The 17,114-nt window shown below is 48.7% G+C and overlaps 1 protein-coding gene across 4 annotated transcripts in view; it reads right to left on the bottom strand.

Moving 5' to 3' along the window:
• Positions 1 to 271: 271 nt before the first annotated feature.
• Positions 272 to 17,114, bottom strand: part of LARGE1 (LARGE xylosyl- and glucuronyltransferase 1) — a 617,169-nt gene continuing 600,326 nt past the window's right edge. For all 4 annotated transcript variants that reach the window (XM_069585273.1, XM_069585276.1, XM_069585275.1 and 1 more), the window contains 3 exons: positions 8,802 to 8,948; positions 2,810 to 3,005; positions 272 to 1,859 (listed from right to left, as the gene is read on the bottom strand). In XM_069585273.1, the coding sequence (XP_069441374.1) occupies positions 1,662 to 1,859; positions 2,810 to 3,005; positions 8,802 to 8,948 (541 nt within the window). In that variant the 3' untranslated portion in view covers positions 272 to 1,661. The remainder of the gene's footprint in view (positions 1,860 to 2,809; positions 3,006 to 8,801; positions 8,949 to 17,114) is intronic.

Below are 17,114 nucleotides of genomic sequence, written 5' to 3' on the forward strand. Positions count from 1 at the left end.
AATCCCAGGGACGGGGGAGCCTGGTGGGCTGCCGTCTATGGGGTCGCACAGAGTCGGCCACGACTGAAGTGACTTAGCAGCAGCAGTCATGATTTACCTTGCTAGCCCACATCTGGTACCTAAAACCCCTGGCTTCCATGTTGTGATGGAAGCTAAATGGACAGTGGGAAACTGCTTTGAGGTTGTGAGTGTGAAATGAGATCTAACCTCAGGTGGGGAGAAAAAGGAGTTCAAGTTCAAATGACGAGTGAACACAACGGGAGGACAGAAGTGTAAAGTTGCCATTTATCGACTTTGCTTTCTACACTGAAGTGTCTCCAGCAGGTCCTTAAGAGAGTGGGAGGGGAGTGAGGAAGAAACAGTCTGTACTTGCATTTATTGATGCAGCGCCTGCTGGTCACACTGCAACTCGATACAAACAGCCCGGCAGAGAGTGGGGCCCTGACTCTTGTTCTCATCAATGTAAACACAACATTAATATTGAAGATTCAAGAAAATGGGTAAAAAGTCCAGTGTCCCCTCAGTCTGTGTGATGGTGAAGGTGCTGGCCTACCCTTGGATGGGTCCCCAAGGGAGCCTGAGGTCATGACCTTGGCCCAGCCGCTGCAAAGCAGACAGGAACACAGAGGAGCCCCACACATTCTTCCCAGAGTTCTCCCAAAGGGCTCATGAATCTTCAGGACTGAATAATGAAAGTTCTTCTAAAGGCCTGAGAGGTTCATACCTTTCACGTGCACAGAAACCATCCATTTAAAGCCCTGTCCCCGTGACTCAGTCACTGCCCAAAGAAAACGAGACCAGCTGTCAATAGCTGGTCTTTGCACTCCCACAGTCCTCTGTAGCCCCCGGATTCTGAACAGTTGGGATTTAAGGTCATGGGGCCTTGAGGACCATCCTGAAGAAGGATACCCATGTTTAAATATTGGTTGAAGACTCTTGTCTTCTTGGTTGAGCCACTGCTGATCAAGGGATGTTAGCTGAGGCAGCTGGTTTTCCTTCGGAGCCTTAAAGGATCAGGTTTTCTATTTGGGATTCCCAGACTCAAAACAAACAAACAACTCCCCCCCCCCAACCCTGAAACAAAACAAGAGTGACCTTGAGGATAAGGAGCCAACTGATCCTACCTCCAGGTCCTATCAAGTACAATGTCAAGTACAATAGTTCGATCATTGGCGTGCCCTCCTTTTGGATACATGGTTAAACTGTAGGGCGAAGAAGAAAGTTTTCTCTGATAAAGAGACATTTTTGCTTTTATTTCCTGGGATGGATAACCCCCAACACCCTGCCTTCCCTTTTAAAAAAAAAAAGGAAAAAAAAAAAGGAAAAAAAAAAAAACAATGAAAACATCCCAAAGACCTGGCTGTGTGGCTTTGTGGAAGGATAACCCCTTTGCTCCCTCTCACCCTCCGTGTCCCGTTCTTGGAGAGACTGCGTAGATGGGTGATTTCCCCTGCTCTGGGAATGACGGATCATGGGCCAGAGCGGGGTTGGCCAGATCCTTGTCCCAGATCTCCATAATGAGGGCAGCTTAGTTGGGCCAAAGAGACAAATAAAAAACCAAAACGGTGATGCTCAATTTGAGTTTGAAGGCTGGGCCCCAAACAGCAAGTGGCTCTCCCCACCCTGCAGAACATCTGTTGCTCATGGTGGGCTTCCTGGTGCTAGCTGTTGTTCTCGGCCGTGAGATATTTGAGGGCAGCAAAGCCATAGCGGCGGGACATGTCCTGCTGAAACTCTTCCTTCAGGGTTTTGAGACAGATGCGGTATTGCTTGTTGGACCGGAACTTGGTGATGTCGAAGCTGGGGGCGTGAGGCATGTGGATCATGTACGCATTGGGCAGCACGATGAATTCATACTCCTGGAAGCAGACAAGAGCTGACTGAGACCCTCAGAGTCCCCCAGTGATGTACAATGAGCACCCAACCAGACAGCTACTTGACTAAACAAAGGAATGAAGTCCTGTATGACACCAGTACCAGGGCAGCACCATGGACAGCATCACCGCGTGGATGAGGGCAGTTAGTTCAAGGTTGTCTCCATGACCCTGGGTACATTATTTGGCTTCTCTGAGCCTTAGTTTTGTCGTCTATAAAGTGAACGTAATTCTCCTCCCTTGAGACTACTACCACAGTCACACCTACAGTATACAGTCTATAACTGAACTACGAAGGCAGAACTGAGGAGCTCGAAAAGAAACTTACTGGCCCCACAAATCCCCCTAAATCTACTATCTGGTCCTTTGGAGAAAAGCTTTGCAGACCTCTGGTTTAACCCATAGAATTCTGTAGGCGATTTTGAGGCAGGTGCTCAATAAGTATTAGCTGAATGAATGAAAGGGTTTCATGATCAAACACAGCCTGAAAATCACTCCTTTAGTTATGGGGTAGAATAGCTGCACCTTATCTGCATGTTTTGTGTCATTTGTACGGAATTCCTAGAATGCTCTGTGTCAGTTACATGATTCACAGGCTGAGTGATGAATGGTCATCATTCACTCATCTTCATCACTCAGTTGAATGAGGATGAGGGGGTGAAATGGTTTGTTCCAGGACACTCAGATGTGCTGGGGACCTGGCTGGGAACCCAACTGTCACCCAAGGGAGGAGAAAGAAAAATGGATTAGGAATCAACAGAGCTGAGAACAAGTACTGTCACATTCTTCCTCTAGGACCGTGAGCACATATTGTTCCTTCTTGAGTCCCTGCCTTCTTATCTCCAAGGGCCTTTCAGCTCTGAGGTACAGGCCTCCCCTCCCCACCCCCCTACTGCCCCCACAGTACTGGGGCCATAACATTCTACTCTTCTCACCTGGGCATCTAATTCCATGATGTGAGCCACCTTGTTCCAGCCAAAGCCCACAAACCTCCGGTCGTACTCAGGGCAGTCCCGTCTCACAACAACATACGGCTCGAAATCGGCCTCCCACTCAACCCGGTAAGGCGTGGTGGCAGTCCGCCACTTGGCGAAGTTTGTGGGTGCATGGCCTTTTGTCCAGACATGGTACCTGGGACACAAGGAGAAAAGCCATTGGTGGAGGGGAAGGAAGCAGAGGTTTCCAAATGCTGGTCTGGAGGATGAAGAGGTATATGCTGATATAGTCTGTGGTGGGTTGAATTTTTGTCCCCATTCCTCGCCTTCCCCTCCACCCTGGCCAAAGCTATGTTCAAGTCTTGACCCCTAGTATCCGTGAATGCAACCTATTTGGAGAGAAGATCTTTGCAGATGTAATCAAGTCAAGAGGAGGTCACAGTGGATTGTTGTGGTCTCTAATCCAAAGTCCTTATAAAAGGAGGAAATTTTGGACACAGAGATATGCAGGAGGAACTCCATGTGAAGACGTGGGCAGAGATGAAGTGAGACACCTCCAAGCCAAGGGATGCCAAGGATTACTGGCAACCACTAGAAGCTAGAAAGAGGCAAGAAAGAAATCTGCCCTTGAGCCTTTGGAGGAAGCAAGGAACTACCAACAACACCTCGATTTTGGACTTCTGGTTTGCAGAATGGTGAGGATAAGTTTCTGTCATTTTAAGCCACCCAGTTTGTAGTACTTTGCTGTAGCAACAAAAGTGAAAATTGCTCTGTCATGTCTGACTCTCTGCAACCCCATGGACTATACAGTCTATGGAATTCTCCAGGCCAGAATACTGGAGTGGGTAGCTGTTCCCTTCTCTAGGGATCTTCTCAATAAATCCACGGATTGAACCCAGGTCTTCTACACTGCAGGCAGATTCTTTACCAACTGAGCCACCAGGGAAGCCCGAGAGTACTGGAGTGGGTAGCCGATCCCTCCTCCAGTGGATCTTCCCGACCCAGGAATCGAATCAGGGTCTCCTGCACTGCAGGTGGATTCTTTACCAGTTGAGCTACCAGGGAAGCCCTACAGCAACAGAGACAGCCCCTTACATATTTTTTTAGTGTTAGAGTGGTTGAGCAGCTTGACCAAGACCAAGTAATTAATGTTGAAATATATTTTCCCTGAATTCCTAGTTTTTTTGTTTGTTTGTTTTTTTCTACCCTTGTGCTCATGTGCTCAGCCGTGTCTGACTCTTTGAGATCCCATGGACTGTAGTCCGCCAGGCTCCCCTGTCGTCAGGATTTTCCAGGCAGGAATGGTGGAGTGGGTTGCCATTTCCTTCTCCAGCAAATCTTCCTGACACAAGGATCAAACCTGTGTCTCTGCGTCTCCTGCATTGCACACGCATTCTTTACTGCTGTGCCACCGGGGAAGCCCCTTGGGTTGGCCAAAAAGTGTGTTCAGGGCTTTCCATAACATCTGAAGGAAAACCCTGAATGAACTTGTTGACCAATCCAATACAGCCTTCACTAATGATGAGGCTATCACTATGAAAAGGTACATGACTTTCTGGATTGCTGTCTGTCATTTATATGGAACAGCAGGTTAGTCTGAAACAGGAAGTGGAAGGCAGAAATCTGGGATGACTTTTGGTGACCCTTCCCTAGTACAATGTCCTTCCTCTTGAGGCAGGACCTATGAGCGTGATATCACTCCTGCAATTATGTTACATTATATGGCAAGAAGGATTTTTGTAGATGCAGTTATGGTTACTAATCAGTTGACTTGAGACTACGGGGGTGAGCCTGACCTAATCATATGAACCTCTAGATCTGGGTTTGGAAGAAAGCAAAAAGCCATGTGTGAGCTGCCTATGGGGGTCATGTGGCAAAAAGCCTGTGGGTAAATGGTGACCTCAGTCCTCCAATCACAAGGAAAAGAATCCTGTCAGCAAGCAGTGTGCCTGGAGAACCACACACTCTAGGGACAACTGCAGCCTCGCCCACTCTGATTTTAGCCAAATGAGAACCATAAGCAGAGAATCCAGTCATTCCATGCTTGGACCTCTGACCCTCAGAAAATGACTGTGAGATAATAAATTTGTATTGTTTTGAGCTTCTAAACTTGTAATTTGTTATATAGCAATAGAAATGAATATAACTATGGGTGGCGCTAGTGGTAAAGAACCCACCTGCCAATGCAGGAGACATAAGAGATGCAGGTTCAATCCCTGGGTCAGGAAGATTCCCCTGGAGGAGGAAATGGAACCACACTCCAGGATTCTTGCCTAGAGAATCCCATGGACAGAGGAGCCTGGAAGCCTATGGTCCATAAGGTCAAAGAGTTGAACATACTTAGCAGCTGAACAACAATAATAATAATGATAATAAGCTCTAGTAAGCACTTAAGCTGGTTATACTGTCCTACCCATAATTGTAAGTTCTCATAATATACCCAATATCAAGTTACAAATAGCAGTAGGTAGATCAGGGATGCACACCTAGGCAGCCTGGTTCAAGGGCTAGGACCTTTCATCAGGTTAAGGTTTGAGTTAACTATGCTGAGTCACCTCATAATTTTATATCACTGTCATCACACTCTCTGGCCTGTATGTAGAACAAGTAGTCAGCGGGGCCTGTACACTAAGTTGAAAGAGAAATCTAAAAACCTGACAGGCACCTACGACAGAAGCCAGCTAGTGGGGCAGGAATACATCTCTGGATGCTAAAAGAGACGGGAGCTGAGAGCCAGTGAAGCAGCAGATGGGGCCCGAGGAAAAGAAGATTCTAGAAAGAAAAGCTTCAGAAAATGCCCCAGGAGACCTACTGTCACACCAGTAGACAGTGGTCTCCAGAACTTGCTTTCTGAGACCACCACCATTAGTCTCAAAAAAAAAAAGAAAAAGAAAAAGAAAAAAAACAAAAGACAGTGATGAGAGACATTTCCTGAGTCCACCTTGTGGGATGCTGCTTCGAAGAAACTCAGGGCACTCTGCGTTGAGCAGAGGTTCTCCAGCTGGCATGTGTATCAGAATCCCCTGGAGGACTACTTAACAGTCAGATTGCTGGATTCCACCCCCAGAGTTTCTGATCCAGTAGGGCTGGGGTGGGGCTTGGGACTTGGTGCTTCTAACAAGTTCCCAGTGGGTACTGATGCTACTGGTCCAGGGACCGCACTCAGAACCACTGCCCTGGAGGATGGGTAGACCTGAGCATGACTTATTAGTTCAGGTGCTGTTGGGAGTAGATTTCAGCGGCTAGGAGGTTTAAGAGTTCATTTGGAGGGAAGGTGACAAAGCAGTTTCTTGGAAGGAAGGTTTGTAATTCAGCACTTGGCATGATGGCTTGCAAGCTCTTGGCCAGAGCAGCAATCACGGACACAGCAGGCCAACCCCCAGCTCTCCCAGCTCTCAGGCTCTTGGACTTGGCCTTGAAATGAGTTCTTAAATAACCTGGGGATTTGGAAGGAGGGGTGCTTTGGAGACTTGCCAGGTGATCAGCCTTTGGGAAGATCACCTGGAGTAGGAAATGGCAACCCACTTCTGTACTCTCGCCTGAAAAATCCCATGGACAGAGGAACCTGGAGGACCACAGTCCACGGGGTCTCAGAGCCAGGCACCACTGAGTGACTGAGCACACACACAGCCATGAGGCTACGGAATCCAAAGTCTCCACTTTTGCCTGCATTTTCAGATGCCGGTAAGTAAATTCAGGACTTGACCAGTGGTCTGATGGTATTTTGGTTAAGAGCCCAGGCTCTATGGTTTTTAGACCTGGGCTGAATCCAAGCTCTGTCATGTATTGGCTGTGTCATTTGGGCTAGTTATGTAGCCTCTCAGAGCCGCAAGTTTATGTGTAAAATGGGGATAGCATATCTATCTCATGGATTTGTTGTGAGGATTAAATGAGCTGATCCCAGTGCTCAGCTCATGCTTTGTTGTTCAGTTGCTAAGTTGTGTCTGACTCTTTGTGACCCCATAGACTGCAGCACACCAGGCTTCCCCATCCTTCACTCCACTCCTCAATTCCTTTATCTGTATGAGAGGTGATAAGGGAGCTCCTCTGGACTGTTGCATGAATAACCTATCTCATAGTTATCTTCACAAAATAATGTTTGCTTGAGAAAACCTTCTAGAAACTTCTAGTAACTTAACAGTGGTATAAAAACCTAAATTATTATTAGGATCTTTTCAGAAAAATTCAGATTGCATAGAAATGTATGTTTTGGGGGGGCTTCCCAGGTAGTGCCAGTGGTAAAGAACCCACCTGCCAGTGTGGGAGACATAAGAGGTGTGGGTTTGATCCCTGGGTTGGGAAGATCCCCTGGAGGAGGGCGTGGCAAACTACTCCAGTATTTTTTTTTTTTTCCACTTCAGTATTTTCTCCTGGAGAATTCCCAGGGACAGAGGAGCCTGGCAGGCTACAGTCCATATGGTCGCAAAGAGTCAGACACGACTGAAGTGACTGAACACGCACGTGGTTTTTTTTTTTTTTTTTTTAGTTCAAAGGAAGTGTTTATACTGTTTAAAAGGGAGGCCTTTCTTTAAAATGGGAGCAGAAGGTGGGCATGGCTCTCTCTCACAATCAGGAGACTGAGCAGGATTCCTGCTCACCCAGGGGTGCTCCCCTTAATGCTGCAGTCTGTCCCTGGGGACAGAAGCCATCTGCATCTGTGCCATCGTGCAGACTTCCTGGCCCTTTGGACAGGGGGACAGGTAGCTCCTCTGCTATGTTTCTGGAGGACTGAGGATTCTAGGAAGTCAGGGAAATGAGGGATTTGTTTGAAACTGTCACTTGGGCAACAGGACAGACAGCTGCCACACTGCTGTATGCAATCTTGGAGTCACCTGGATGCCTTTAGCTGTTGAAGCTACTACTGCTGCCCATCCCAGGCCTGAGGACCTCAGAGAACAGACCACTCACAAGAAAAGAAAACGAGAGACGGCCACCATGGCCCTAATGTGACGAAGCCCACTGATCAAATGAGTGAATGGACGAGCAAACCAAAAGGAGAAGTCAGAGTCAGCAGACAAGGGTGGAACATCAGCTGATTAAAGTGGGAAAGAGAGAAGCTGACCACCCTACAGACAGGGGCAGCACATCAGCTGATTAAAGTGGGAAAGAGAGAAGCTGACCACCCTACAGACAGGGGCGGAACATCAGCTGATTAAAGTGGAAAGAGCGAGGCTGACCACCCTACAGACAGGGGCGGAACATCAGCTGATTAAAGTGGAAAGAGCGAGGCTGACCACCCTACAGACAGGGGCGGAACATCAGCTGATTAAAGTGGAAAGAGCGAGGCTGACCACCCTACAGACAGGGGCAGCACATCAGCTGATTAAAGTGGAAAGAGCGAGGCTGACCACCCTACAGACAGGGGCAGCACGTCAGCTGATTAAAGTGGAAAGAGCGAGGCTGACCACCCTACAGACAGGGGCAGCACATCAGCTGATTAAAGTGGAAAGAGCGAGGCTGACCACCCTACAGACAGGGGCAGCACATCAGCTGATTAAAGTGGAAAGAGCGAGGCTGACCACCCTACCCAGCCTCCCTGTCCTTTCCGTCTGGGTACACAGGGTGAACTCTCTCTCTCACATTGGTAAGTTGTGTCTGACTCTTCATGACCCCATGGACTGTAGTCTGTCAGGCTCCTCTGTCCATGGGATTTCCCAGGCAAGAATACTGGTGTGGGTTACCATTTCCTCCTCCAGGGCATCTTCCCACCCAGGGATCAAGCCCAGGTCTCAGGCATTGGCAGGTGATTCTTTACCACTGAGCCACCAGGGAAGCCCTCCAGGTCAATCACATAAAAAGCACCCAGCACGTGGGAAGAGAAAGGATTATGCCAAGCACACAGTTTGGGCCAGCAGTGCTTCTGTGGCCTAAAAATGGTCTAAGGCCAATGACAACCGTCTAGGCCAGCAGCTCCTCTGGCTTCTGGTTTCCCAGGAGCGAGAAGGACTTTGGGCTCCCCCTCTCCCAGGGGGTGGCAGTGAGGGCCACTCACCTGAACGTGAAGAGGGTCCCCATGTCTAGCATCGAGAGCAGCTCTGCCTTCGACTTGGGGAAGGAGAGCCGATAGCGCAGTGTCTCAAACGCGGGGACGATCATGGCCTTCTTGGTGTTGGCGAGGTCCAGCTGGATGACAGACTTCCTGGAGAGAGGGCAGGCAGAGAGACAGGGCCCCTGTAATGGCAGGTAGAGGCTGCCCCATGCAAGGGCGTGGAGGTGGCTGGTACAAGGAGGGGTCGTGGAGAAAGCCAGGGGCAGCCTCTCAGTTTAAATATAAGGGAATCCAAGACCTGGGGGAGGCCTGGAAGCTTGTCCAGCAGCACTCAGGAGCCTGGCTGTCTCTGGGCCAGAAGGCGGAGTCCTTCTGGAGAGGGAGCAGAGGGGCTGCACATTCGCAGTGTGTGCCCCTGTCAGAGCCAAGTGCAAAAGCCAAGAGACCAGGGATCCACAAGGTGTGGAGACCAGCCTGCTTGCTGGGTCCCCTGGGCTGGCCGCACGCCTGATGCATCACTGGCCACAAGCAGAGCTGGACACAGCGCTGATGAGATGATTGCCAACCTGGGCATCTGTGGTCCCATCTCTGGGACTCTTCACTCCTTGGACTCCTTCTGATGCTAAGCCTTCAAACTCGCCTGACACAACATGCCAGAGCTCTGGCCCCCGCCATCCTCTCACTCCTGCCTTCTGTCCCTCCGAGACCCAGCTCCTGCCTTCTGGACTTGTCTGCCTGGAGCCAGCTCTGAGGCCATCATTTGAAAGAGAGAAAAGTCACGGTGCATGAGGCTGTAGTGAACCACAGATAGGACTTAAAAGCCTGGCTCTTCACTGTAGGTGTCTTGCCATATTTTACAAGTAATTCAGTTTCTCACGACCTCAGGTTCCTCCTCAAAATGGGGCAATAATATCTCCCTGCTGAGCTGCTGTGGAAACTGGACAAGGTACCAGAAACAGTAGTACTGCCAGGCATACCGGGCACATGGCAAACAGTCCCCATTATACTGCAGTGCCATCCCATTCCCAGGCATCTCTTTGGCCATGGCTGTGATACTTCATGCTGGCTTCCGGCTCAGATTACTGACCCTCGGGTCTCAGGCCAGCCTGAGATGCTCGTTATCTCTGAGACAGAGAAAGAATTCTCCCTTGGAGTAACACGAGGTATTTCGCAAAAATGCTGTAAGGAGCAGTCATCCAGAGCAATACAACTGCTTCTTACTTAAATTAACTTTACTCAATAGAACTTTGAGCCTGTGTGTGCAGGCCAGGTTGGTCTGCAAGGAGCAGTACCTTGTGTAAGGAAGTAACTTGTGAGCCCAGGCCAGCATGGGACACGAACAGAGAAGCAATCCAAAAAAGAAGAGCAGCAGGGTTCGGTAGCCACAGATGAGGGGGAATCTGGACCAGGTCAAGATAAGGAGGGGTTTCTCGGAACCACTCTTGGTGAAGGGGGTCTCACCAGCTCTCAGTGCAAGAGTGTGGTTGAAATGGACTGGAAGTTGACATGAGAATTCTTCAAGTATCATTTGCAGTTCACTCTATAATTATGTTTCAGTTAAGTATATACCAAATGATATATGACCCTCACATCACTATTTCAAGACAGATTTGTAAAGGATGATGCCAAGATAGAATCTGGGTGAGCTACCCTTGGCCAGTTGGAGGATCAGAGGTCTGAGTCAGCCTGTTCTGGCCTGCATTCCTCTTGTCTTTCTCTAAGCAATGCCTCTATACAAACACCGAAGGTTCCCTGGCCTGTGATCAGACATTCTCTTTCATATCAACCTTATGCTGGACATTGGCAGACTGGGGGCTTCTTGCCTTTCCTCCAGGAAAGATACATTGTCGTTGTTGTTGTTGAATTGCTAAGTTGTGTCTGACTCTTTGTGACCCCATTGACTGCAGCACACCAGCCTCCTCTGTCCATTTCCCAAGCAAGAATACTGGAGTGGGTTGCCATTTCCTTCTCCAGGGGATCTTCCCTGCCCAGGAATCGAATGCTCATCTCCTGCTTGGCAGATGGATTCTTTACCACTGAGCAACCTGGGAGACCCAGGAAAGGCATGCATCTTATTTATTGCCACGGGTGTTAGGGATGGGACATATGGGTCTAAAGAATATCCTTGGATCAAAATGGCAAAGCCCCTGGAGGGAGGGAAGATATCCCAGCACTGATGGGTGGTCGCTATTCCTTCACCAGTCACCATGCATTTACTATGTGCCAGGCACTCTGCTTGGAAATACAGAACACCACCTCCAAAGTCTCTTCCTGTCTGATGCTGACATTCTCATCGAAGGTGTTTCAGGATGCTAAAAGCCCAAGGGCAAGGATCACTAAACTAGGCTCAAGATCGCACTTGCAGCTAATCACGTGAAGATATGATTGCTGTAGAAATGGAGTGGGAGGCTGGGAGGGCTGAACAACAAAGGGACGGCGAGGTGTGCACACATACACAACAGTTACAGATGTCTATGAATGTGGGTGTCTCTAGATAAACCTCAAATTGCTGTCACAACTACGGTTATTATAGAAACCACTTCTTCAAAAATTTTTAAAAAAAATTTTATTTCTCTGACTGTGCCATGTCTTAGTTGAGGCATGCAGGATCTTTGATCTTTGTTGCTGCATGGGAGATCTAGTTCCCCGACCAGGGATCGAACCCGGACTCCCAGCACTTGGAGCATGGAGCTTTCGCCACTGGGCCACCAGGGAAGTCTCTAGAAGCCACTTCTTGGAATAGAAGATAATTCCCCTTCTCATGGTCCCTGTACACAGGGGCAGCCCTGAGCTATGCTGCCCTACGTGAAGCCCTGACCAGGTGTTCAGGGGCAGACACTAAGGTTTTAAATCAATTTCTCACTCTTGGAAATCTGAACAGATGCAGAGGCTGGAGACCACAGAGCTCACTTGTGCTAACACCAGGCAGCACTCCAGAGGTTTCTGAATTTCTGCTGCACAGGGGCCCAGAGCTGCCACGGGTTACTTATGGTCTCAAGGACTAGTTTTCTGAATCCTACTTTGATTCCATAAGATAAACCACTCAGCAATTATGCTTCCCCTTTGATTTCTTTTCATTTTAATTAAGCGTCCAGCATTGGTTTCTGTTGCTTGCAACCAAACAACCGATACACTGCAAGGTCCATAGTAAGCAGACCCAGTCAGCAGCAGGCCGCCCAAAAACTGAGTCCTAAGCAAGCTTATTTCCCTCTGCATAGACAGCATGAGATTCTGGAGTGCTTTCTGTAAATTCCATTTAATCTCGCTGAAACACGAAGTGCCACGGAGATGGATTTGTCACTAGATAGGTTCGTTTCAACCTCAGTTCCAGGAGGCTTTCATATCGATGTCCTGAATGGTTCTTATTAAGAAGCTGTTTCAGCAACAAAGTGGTTTCAGGGCGCTGACTCTCAGAACATCTGTGCCCTGAGCTGGTAACGGCAGCCTGGGCTTTCCTGCACCAGTGTATCTAGCCAGCACCTCCCACCTTGGCTGGCCTGCTGACCACCTTGAGTGGCATGGTCTCTGGCCACTTTTACTAGAAAGTGAGTCCAGGAGGGGACAGAATGTCTCCAGTGCAGGCTCTTCCAGGAGCAGAGGGGGGATGGTGAAGTGGGAAGGCTGGCCCAGGGCCAAGAGACCTGCGTCCTGGAGCCAGCTCTGACAGGCTGAACAGCTCTGGAGCCTGTCATTCACCTCTCTGAGACTAGTTAATCTAGAGCATTCAAACTGGAGATTTTTAAAAAACAGTATTTTTACTTATTTGGCTTCACCGGGTCTTAGTTGTAGCACACACAGGCTCTGATTTCCTTGCGGCACGTGGAATCTTTAGTTGCAGCATGTGGGATTTAGTTCCCTGACCAGGGATCGAACCTGGGCCTCCTGCACTGGGAGCAGGGAGTCCTAGCCACTGGACCACCAAGGCAGCCCCTCAGCTGAAGATTTTGGAGGGCAGTCTGGTGCGGTAGTAACTAGGCAGCTTGGTTTCTGGCCCTGACTCCATCACTCCGCTTGGGCAAGTCACTTGGGCCCCTGAGTCCAGGGTTCATGCACATGTAAAACATTCTGATGAGAAAAGGCGTGCGTTGCATACAGTAGCGCTTGGTGCAGCACCTGGTATGTCCTAGGCGCTGGCTACTTGATGGTGGCTGCTCCTCATGGTTTGTTTATGTGTCAGGCTGGGCTGTGGTGCCCAGCTGGTTGGTCAAATAATCCGCCAGATGTTGCCGTGAAGGTATCTCATGGATGTGATTAACATTTAGGATCAAGTAAAAACCCTTACCCTTGATAATGTGGGTGGGCTTCGTCCAAGCAGTTCAAGGCCTTAAGAGCAAAAATTGAGCTTTACTGGGAAAGAAGGAATTCTACCCACAAACTGTAGAACAGGAATCCTGCCTGCATCTCCAGCCTGCTGGTCTGCTCTCTGAATTTCAGACTTGCCACCATCACAGTTCCTTAAAGTCACTATCCAGCCATCTAATCACCCTATGGTTCTGTTTCTCTGAAAAATCCTGACTGGCCCACTTGCCTTTGCCCACGACCCCTTCGAAATTATTCACAAGCCTACTAGAATGTTTTGGGCATGCAGAACTCTTAAAAGTCACCTTAGTTATTTACAGCAGCAATTCATAATCTTGCTGGTATAACAGAGCACCCAGGTAACACAGTGACTTGGAAGCAGCCAGCAGCAAGTTCAGGCCTTGCCTGTCACCCTCCTGTGTCCTTGGGGACCTTGTAGTCACAGCCTTCCCATCTGTAGAATGGACATGATGTTCTCATCAGTCGGAACTGCTGTGAGGATGAAGTGAAACCATCGCTCTAGAGACATTCTAGAATAACTAACTAATGAGCTAGCGTTCTCTTTTCAGGTTTAGCTTCCCGGTGGGTCTGCAGCAAGTGAGGGGGTGAGAGCAGAGGGCTCAGGAAAGGCCACCAACTGCGTAAACCAGGGTCCTTTCCTGGCTTGCCAGCCTGCCTGTCTGTGGAAACAGAGTTGATTTGATTTCAGCCTGTGCCAGCTCCCTGAGCCCTCTTTCACATCACAAATAATTCAAGTGTTCCCGACAGAGTCCATTCATCCCATCCAGCCTGGCCCAGCTGACCTGCTGGGAGACTGTGAGCTGCCACTGTCTTCCAAGTCCCCTGTGTCCTCACCTGGGCGTCTTTTCCCCACAGCCTCTCGTGTTAGTTTGCTCAAGTATGCAAACTGTTCACAGACTGTGTTGCTCCCACTTGCTAAAACTGGTGACTGGTGGGGATGAGGAGGGAATGTGAGAGTAGCAAGGTTCCCTGAGCCAGTCGAGGGGGTGGAGGTGGGCAGAGACTGTAGGCTTTCATGGGGCTCAGCATTATGTCAAACAATAGCACGAAAGGGTAGACTTTCTACTGTAGGTAGATGGGCTTGCTGGGGCTTAAAATGACCAAACTCCAGGACTGATCCTGGTAGTTGACTGCGTGTATACCCACCCCCCCGCCACCCCTCACCCCTTCTCTTTATAACTCCATCCTCCATCCTAGAGACAGGCATCTGTCATCAGGAAAACAGCCCAGGTTTCTGACACGAGAAGATGATGGGAAAGAGTCTCAGAGAAATTAGAATCAGGGATACACTGTGGGTTCTAATGCAGTAAAGATGAGGGCTCTGAGGCTGAGGGCTTAGGTTTGCACCCCAGCTGATTACTTAACCTCTTTGTCTTGCGGTTTCTGTCTGTAAGATGGGGATGGTGATCCCAACGTTGATCTCAGAGGGTGCTGGTGAGCGCTGAGCTGGTGAGCATTGAGTGCTCAGCCTGTGCCTGGCAGATGACAAGCTGTGGTGTGCACTGCTCATCAGCATGGGCGCCTGTCCTCTTTTTATGCTGGCCTGCCCACAGCCTGGCACCCACCCTGGATCTTCCCATTTCGCTCTGTCATTGGTTCATTTCCTGGTTTGTTGCACCCTGTACCAGGCGCTGCTGAAACACCTGGGCTACACTGGTAAACAGAACGGGCAGACATCCCTGCCCTTGTGGAGCTGACATTTTGTGGTCGGGGGACAGATGAGAACAGAGTGAACAGCATGGCATGTTGGAGAGTGAGAACTGCTGAGAGAGAATGGCGCTGGGTGAGGGATGTTAGGAATGCCAGAGGTGGGAATGGGTTGTGGTTTTAAATAAGGTGGTCCAGCAGGCCTCACAGAGAAGGGGATGTTTAAACAAACGGCTGGAGTAGGTGAGGGAGCACGCTGCATGGTGACCTGGGGTAAGAGCTTTCTGGGTTAAGGAAACAGCCAGTGCAAAGGCCCACCTGAGAAAAGCACAGTAAGGAGCAGAGGGGGTTCCTAGAACGGGCACTGGAGAGGCGCCTGCAGATTACACGGGTTCACAGACCACCGAAGGGTGCAGTGGGCAAATGAACCCCTGCCCCCAAGGCCAGCCACCTCCCAATCCCAGGAACCTGCAGATAGTGACCTTCCAGGGCAAAAGCGATGCTGCAAATGTGATTAAGGATGCTGAGACAGGAGGGTTATCCTGGATTACTCAGGTGGACTCATTTTAACAGTGAGGATCCTTGTAAGAGGGAGGTAAGGGAAGGAAATGGCAACCCACTCCAGTATTCTTGCTTGAAGAATCCCATGGACAGATTAGCCTGGCAGGCTACAGTCCATGGGGTCACAAAGAGTCAGACACACCTGAGCGGATAAGGCACACACACACACATACGTGAGAGTCAGAGAAGGCGGGATGATGCAAGCAGAGGCTGAAGTGATGCGGACACAAGTCAAAGAATGTGGGTAGGCCTCCAGGGAGCAAGAAAACAGCTTTTCCTCTAGGGCCCCCAGAGACTGTGCAGCCCTGCAGACACCCTGACCCTTCTCAGAATCCTTACAGCAGCCACAGGAAACTAATACAAAGGTCTTGGGTTTTACTCAGTGAGATAAGCCACTGGGGAACTCTGAGCTGAGTGAGGGGTGAGAGGATCAGTTTTCTGTATTAAAAAAATCACTCTGCTGCTGAGAGTTGACTGTAGTGTCTCCCAGGAGATCAATCACAAAGCCCTTGACATAATATAGGTGCTGCCACATAGGACGGCCAGATATTCTGATGTTTCAAGAGGAGCCGACTAAAGCGATCACGCATGTGAGGGCTGGCTGTGTCTCAGGGGATGCCGATTTGGAGAGACTGAGAAGTGAGGAAAAGAGCGTCACCTTTTACATCAGATGATGCCGATTCTATCTCAGCACCACTAATTGTGTAATCACAGGCACTTTTCTTAACTCTGGGCTTTTGTTTCCTTATCTTGATAAAAGTAAATACTTCACAGGCTTGGTTATTAAGAAAACTAAGATAATATATTCATTAATTAGTGAATATTTATGAAGCCAGGCAGAGATACAGAGTCCAGAGCTGAGAGAACTGGTGATCATCTCTGTCGTGGCAGAGGCCAAAGAGGAGGGAGTGAGGAACACAGAAATGGAGGGTCTCTGGTGTGGAGTTTCCCATCACTGAGCTGGGTTCGAGACAAAGTATCGCTATTTGAAAGATTATTAGGTACTTAAGGGAGAGGGAATGGGGAGTTACTGTTTGGTTACAGAGTTTCAGTTCTGAAGGTACAAATAGTTCTGGAGATGGATAATGGTGATGGTTGCAAAACAATGAGACTGAATGCCACCAAGATGCACAGATGGGTTAGGATGCTGCATTGTTAAAAATTACAATTTTATTGGAGTATAGTCATTTTTTAATGTTCTTTTCAGGTGTATAGCAAAGTGATTCAATTATACATACGTTCATTATTTTTTCATCATTTTTTTTTCACACAGAGTATCATGGAACATTGAGTAGTTTCCTGTGCATAGCACAGGAGAACTTGGTCCTTGTTGGTTATCTGTTATTAATAATACATAGTAGTGTGGGTGTCTGTGTGTTCATTCCAAGCTCCTGATTTATCCCTCCCCACCACCTTTCCCCTTTGGTAATCACAGGTTTGTTTTCGATAATTTTAAGTCTATTTCTGCTCTGTAAGTAAGTTCATTTGTATCTCTTTTTGAAAACCTCAGATTCCACATATGGCTGATAACATGTGTTTGTCTTTGACTGACTTCACTCAGTGTGATCATCTCAAGGCCCATCCATGTTGCTGCAGATGGCACTGCTGTATCCATTCTTAGAGCTGAGTGATATTCCAGTGTATGTATGTCCCACATCTCCATCCACCCATCTGCTATTGTGAATAGAACTGCAGTGAACACTGGCGTGCGCTTATCTTTCTGAGTTATTGTTTTCTCAAGATATATGTCCCAGAGTGGGGTTCCTGGATCATATGGTCATTCTATTT

This window comes from Ovis canadensis, chromosome 3 (assembly GCF_042477335.2).
Source record: "Ovis canadensis isolate MfBH-ARS-UI-01 breed Bighorn chromosome 3, ARS-UI_OviCan_v2, whole genome shotgun sequence".
In the NCBI taxonomy this organism is placed as follows: domain Eukaryota; kingdom Metazoa; phylum Chordata; class Mammalia; order Artiodactyla; family Bovidae; genus Ovis; species Ovis canadensis.